The sequence below is a fragment of the Alexandromys fortis genome, unplaced genomic scaffold (genome assembly GCF_014885135.2).
Source record: "Alexandromys fortis isolate MF-2015 unplaced genomic scaffold, M_Fortis_MF-2015_v1.1 scaffold_253, whole genome shotgun sequence".
Taxonomy (NCBI): Eukaryota; Metazoa; Chordata; class Mammalia; order Rodentia; family Cricetidae; genus Alexandromys; species Alexandromys fortis.
This window is the reverse complement of record NW_026068124.1, coordinates 95,685-101,684: the sequence shown is the minus strand read 5'-3', so window position 1 is coordinate 101,684 and position 6,000 is coordinate 95,685. Positions and strand designations below refer to the sequence as shown.

At 38.4% G+C, this 6,000-nt stretch overlaps 1 protein-coding gene across 1 annotated transcript in view; it reads left to right on the top strand.

Moving 5' to 3' along the window:
* Positions 1-5,694, top strand: part of Stt3a (STT3 oligosaccharyltransferase complex catalytic subunit A) — a 31,015-nt gene extending 25,321 nt beyond the window's left edge. Inside the window, exons 14-16 of the mRNA XM_050125711.1 lie at positions 2,007-2,283; positions 3,393-3,508; positions 5,158-5,694. Coding sequence (XP_049981668.1) covers positions 2,007-2,283; positions 3,393-3,508; positions 5,158-5,196 — 432 coding nt within the window. The 3' untranslated portion in view covers positions 5,197-5,694. The remainder of the gene's footprint in view (positions 1-2,006; positions 2,284-3,392; positions 3,509-5,157) is intronic.
* The last annotated feature ends 306 nt before the right edge of the window (positions 5,695-6,000 follow it).

The window sequence follows — 6,000 nt, the reverse complement described above, 5'->3', positions numbered from 1 at the left end:
TTTTTTTTTTTTTTTTTTTTTTTTTTTATTAGGGAGGGGGATTTCAAGACAGTTTCTCAGTAACTTTGGAGCCACTCCTGGAACTCGCTCTATAGACCTGGTTGACCTCAAAAAAAAAAAAAGTGAAAATATCAGATTTTGTGAAGTCAGAGTGCTGTTTACTAGCTAATTGTATGTAAAGAAAGACTTATTTAGAAAAACGGGGAAAAAATGAACTTTCTTTGGAGGTGATATCGTATTTTTGAATTGTTGAAAGAATGATGATTTGGCAATAGTCTAATTGTAGGAGCTAGTCTTGTTTTAAAGACAATAAAATACTTTTTAAAAATACTCATTAAAAATAATGCAGACTATTCAGTATCTAGCTCTATGAAAACACGCATGAGACAATAATGAAAGACAATCTCTCAAAACTGGATCACTAGGAGTTGTGAAAGTTTGAGAGTTATTATTATTGTTGCTATTAATCTTGTCATTCAGTATTTCAGCTGGGTCTGTTTGTGAAAACTTTTGAATTTTAAAAGTCCCACCCCAACATTTATATGTACAATCTCAGTGATGGCTGATTTCGTTTCAGTTGCTCATTCCCAGCTCATCTTTAGTCTTCTTACCTTTTCTTGGTTCTATTAAAAAATAAGTAGGGTAATGAGTGATGGAGTATGACTATGGCTATAATCCTAGCATTACACATGCTGAAGCAATAGGCCAGTGTGTGCTACATCACGAGTTCTTACCATAGAATAAATCAAAACCAAAAAATGCTTGTGACTTGATCTTTCAAGATGCTGCCTAGATTGGGCTTGAACTCTTCAGTGCTGAGATTACAGGTCTAGGCAAGATGCTGTTTTCTAAAACAATTAGCAGATGTTTGGATAGACATTTTCTGTTGCTTTATTATTTTTTTCAGACAGGATCTTACTATGTAGAGATGTCTGGCCTGGAACTTGCTATGTAGACTAGACTAGGCTAGCCTTAAAGTAACAGATCCACCTGCCTGTGTCCAAGTGCTGGGGTTACCACTACACCTGGCTTCTAGTTTTACTTTATTTAATTTTATTTTTTTTTAAATTTATTTATTAAAGATTTCTGCCTCCTCCCCGCCACCGCCTCCCATTTTCCTACCCTCCCCTGACTTTATTTTATTTTATTTTTTATTTTTTTGGTTTTTTGGGACAGGGTTTCTCTGTGTTACAGTCCTGGCTGTCCTGGAACTAGTTCTTGTAGACCTGTGTTGGCCTTGAACTCACAGAGATCCACCTGCCTCTGCCTCCCAAGTGCTGGGATTAAAGGTGTGTTCCACTACTGCCCGGCTATTGGTTTTACTTTTTGTTGAGTGCTTATGAAGGTTTAAAATAAAATATTTGATCATTAAACAGATTTTTTTATATGAAAAGTTGATGCTGTGTAGCCCAGGCTGGCCTTAAATGCATGAAACTTTCCCTCAGCCTCTCAGTGCTGGGAGTACAACAGGCACCACTGTGCCTGGATTCCACTGTGTATTATGTTCCTACAGTACATCTAAAGTGATATTAACATTACTGCAGGTGTTTACTTAAGTACGTGTAGCCACTACTTGCAATAGCTTAGTCCTTGATTTCTAGGAATACTTCTAGATGTGGCTGAAGACTGGACCAATAGCATTTAATTTCAGCCTTTAACAAGCAATTAATTTCTAATAAAAGTTTTGTATTTTTGGGAAATATTTTTGCTCATACACTATTTCTTGTTTTTGCAGAGTTAAATAATAGCATTCCTTATTAGAAAATTGTGATGAAAATTTCCTTAGAAATAGTGATTTTTCGGGCTGGAGAGAGGACTCAGAGGTTAAAAGCACTGACTGTTCTTCTGGAGATCCTGAGTTCAATACCCAGCAACCACATGTTGCTCACAACCATCTGTAATGAGATCTGGTGCCCTCTTCTGACCTGCAGATGTACATGCAGGCAGAACAGTGTGTACATAATAAACAAACAAACAAACAAATAAATAAATCTTTAAACTGAAAAAAAAAAGAAAAAGAAATAGTGATATTTTCATTGAGTTTCTTAGATCCTGCAGCTTTTCTGATTCAGCGATATTTCCTTTTTCCTCTAGATATCAACAAGTTTCTTTGGATGGTCCGGATTGGGGGAAGCACAGATACAGGAAGACATATCAAGGAGAATGACTACTATACTCCAACAGGGGAGTTCCGTGTGGATCGTGAAGGTTCTCCAGTGCTGCTCAACTGCCTTATGTACAAAATGTGTTACTACCGCTTTGGACAAGTCTACACAGAAGCCAGTGAGTGATTCATAATACTAACAATAGTGATAGCTAACACATACTGTGTTTTCTGGGGTCTATTCTTTGTCTTTTCTAACTCATTTAGTCACAGGAGCCTAGGAACTAGAAACTAATCTTAATGCCATTTTATATATGAGGAAATTGAAATAACCAACAGGTAACTGAAGAAGATAATATCAAATGATAGGATTCAAACTCCGTCTGCCTCTGAATTCTGTTCTTTGAAACATCTTTTGCTTGGGCGGTGGTGGCACACACCTTTAATCCCAGCAGGTGAGAGGCAGAGTCAGGTGAATCTCTATGAGTTCAAGGCCAGCCTGGTCTACAGAGGGAGTTTCAGGACAGCCAGGGCTACAGAGAGAAATCCTGTTTTGAAAAACAAAACAAGCCAAAAAAAATTATTTATTTTTTATGAATGTCTCAATAAAGAATATTGCAGTGTGAGAAGGACTAAGGGAATAAAGAAAAAAGTACTTCTCCATTTTTTACGTGATACATTGAGAGGGATTTGGTCCGGTTAGATTCTCTTCGTTTCAGTTTTGTTTCTGCATCTGGAAAGACTTTTGCAGTATATACAAATCTTGGACGCCTGACCCATGGAATGGTTAGTAGTGTTAAGTCTCAGAAGTAGAGAGGCTTGAAAGTCACCTTTTAGATTTATAAGAGATAAACTCCATGGACTCTACCAAGCATCTCATTGGGCAGGACTCAACTAGGGTAGCACTTGATTTGCCATTTCTTTTCTCTCTCTTTCTTTCTTTCTTTCTTTCTTTCTTTCTTTCTTTCTTTCTTTCTGTCTGTCTGTCTGTCTGTCTGTCTGTCTGTCTTTCTTGTTTTTTGATACAGGGTTTCTCTGTAGCTTTGCAGTCTGTCCTGGAATAACTCTTGTAGACCAGGCTGGCTTCTCCCAGGTGCTGGAATTAAAGGCACGTACCACCACTGCCCAACTTTGATTTGCCATTTCTATCTGATGCTCTTTCTTGCAGACTCTAGTCAAAGTGCAGGCTGAGGAATAGCAACCAGTACAGTAGTTGGTGTGCAGCTTCCATCTCCCTAGGAAATTAATTTGCAGAATAGAAAGAAGTTTTCTCTTTTGTTGCTTTTAGAGCGTCCACCAGGCTTTGACCGTGTTCGAAATGCTGAGATTGGTAATAAAGACTTTGAGCTTGATGTCCTGGAGGAAGCATATACTACAGAACATTGGCTGGTCAGGATATACAAGGTGAGTAGATGCTGCCCATCTCGCAAAACTGTCCTCATTCTAGTGTACAGTTTTCAAATAGGAATATTTTTAATAGCACCTGGTTTCAAAGTAGCTTGTCATTTACTTGAAGTGTTAATATTTTTAAATGTTGTATATGTTTTATTGTATAGACACAACTTTGTGGATTCTCTCTCTGCCTTTTTAAAATTCCCAAGATAGAATTTAGGTCATCAGTCTCATATGCAATTTTCCCTGCTAAGCCATCTGGTCAGGCCAAAATGTTGCTAATTATATTTTTGATTATTCTTAGGAGACATCCCAGCTGTCAGTTGTTATGCCCACATTTCTTTTTCTTTAAAAACATTTTTTACTACAGTTTTATATGTATGCTATATATAAGGACAGCTTGCAGGGGTTAGTTTTTTTATCGTAGGTATCCTGGAGATCAAAATCTAGTTACCAGGATTGATGGCAAATGTTTTTGCCCACTGAATCATTTTCCCAGACCAATACTTTTTTCTTTCTTCTTTCTTTTTTTTCTTTTTTCTTTTCCTAAATGTGTAGCCCAGGCTGGCCTCGAACTCGTGATCCTCCTGCCTCTGCCTCCTTCATCTAATCCTACCGCGTGTGCCACCACTACCGGCTCTTTCTTCTTTCTTTATGGTTTTTGGGACTAGGGTTTCAGGATGCCAACCAGACTGGCGTTAATATTACTATTTATCCCATTTCTTCAGCCTCTGGAATGGTAGTATTATAGATGTCGCCACTGTTCTTGATTCAGCAATATTGTTCTAGGTAGGGTTTGAAATAGCTTGGGGATTGGGGGGAATGCATGTATTTGTGTTTTGAACTATGTTTTTTATTTTTTGCTGAATTTTTGACAGTATCACATGATGTTGCGTAGGAATGTGTTATATCTTTTACATGAGAAGAGATTGAGCCAGATATAGCATATATGCCTTGTTGTCTGAGGTTTCTGTCCTGCCCAGTTCCCGCAGTCGTTAAGTCCCAAAGAAATCACACAGGGGTCTACATTAGTTATAAACTGATCGGCCTAGTATCTTAGGCTTCTTGTTAACTCTTATAACTTATATTAACTCATAATTCTTATCTGTGTTAGCCACGTGACTTGGTACCTTTTTCGACGAGGCAGTCACATCTTGCTTGCTCTGTGTCTGGCTTCCTCTTTGTCTGGGTGATGACTACGAACTGAAACTTTCCTCTTCCCAGAATTCTCGTTGCCCAGCCTCTACTTCCTGCCTGGCTACTGGGCAACCAGCGTTTTATTAAACAAGTACAAGAAACAAATCTTTCTTTATAGGGTAAATCCATTGTCCCACAGTAATGCCTATATCCCAGCACTAGGGAAACATGCAGGGGGATTGAGTTTGAGGCCAGTGTAGGCTACATAGCAAAACTCTGTGTAACTGGGGAAAAACTCAAGTAACAGTGGGAACAAAAAGAATGATTGAGGAATTTTGGTCAATGCCAAAGTTCGACTATTAGCTTCTTAAAGGCTAAGTTGACAGTAGGTAGGGTCTGACTCATGCTTATTGATTACATTGTCCAAAGACAACAGAGTCTAGTGCAGCCCTTTCTGGTGGTCACTAGTAGGTCTCTAATGTTGAACTTTGGGCACATACTAAACTCATGTTATGTTGTTGCAGGTAAAGGACCTGGATAATCGAGGTTTGTCAAGGACATAAATGCCACATTGTGCCCTGGTACGCTTCGCACTGAGCGCGTCATATTGAGGACGCCGAAGATTTTTTTTTATAAACAGTTTCTAAGAACAGAACCAGATGGGATTAGAATTGTCTGGAAGTTTTGTCCTGGACAGTATGGGCTGGGCCAAATCAAATGATTTTTGTAATTCTGAGCAGGTTACCAAATGAAATGTCATGGCTTTACTTTGGTCAATTAAAGGGGGGTATTTTTTTTTTAATGTGCCTTATTTGTTTTGACTTAAATCGGCTGATTTGAGGATCACAGAAGGGAGTGGATGGAAGATCATATCCATGCTCTAGGTCCCCAGACAAACCAAATAGGAACATTTTCTTTCTCTGTCCTAAGGACTAGCTCTGGTTCTACAAATATAAAAACTTTGTCACACTTTTTGTTTTGTAGCACCCAGATCCAATGCTTTGCATATAACGGGTGCTTAATAAATTTTTATCAACTGAATAAATGCTTCTGGGACCAGAGGAGTGCTGTTTCTGAGCAGGGAAGACAGTGTTCTTGCTGTTAGGTTTGTGTTCTCAATATCTGTTTCTTTAGAAGATCTTTGGCTTTGTAAGGATAGAGAGTTGCTAAGTATGTCCAATCTCACCAGGGTTCTTTAAACTTGTGAGGGTTCTTATTCTAAGCAAAATGTGAACCAACTGTGACTAATCCAGTAGTTTTTAAGACTCAGTGAAACATATTAATCTGAGAGGAAGACGCTCCTCCAACTCTACCATGTACAGAATTTGATGGTCAGTAGATGTTACTGGAATCAGAAAGTTTTCAGT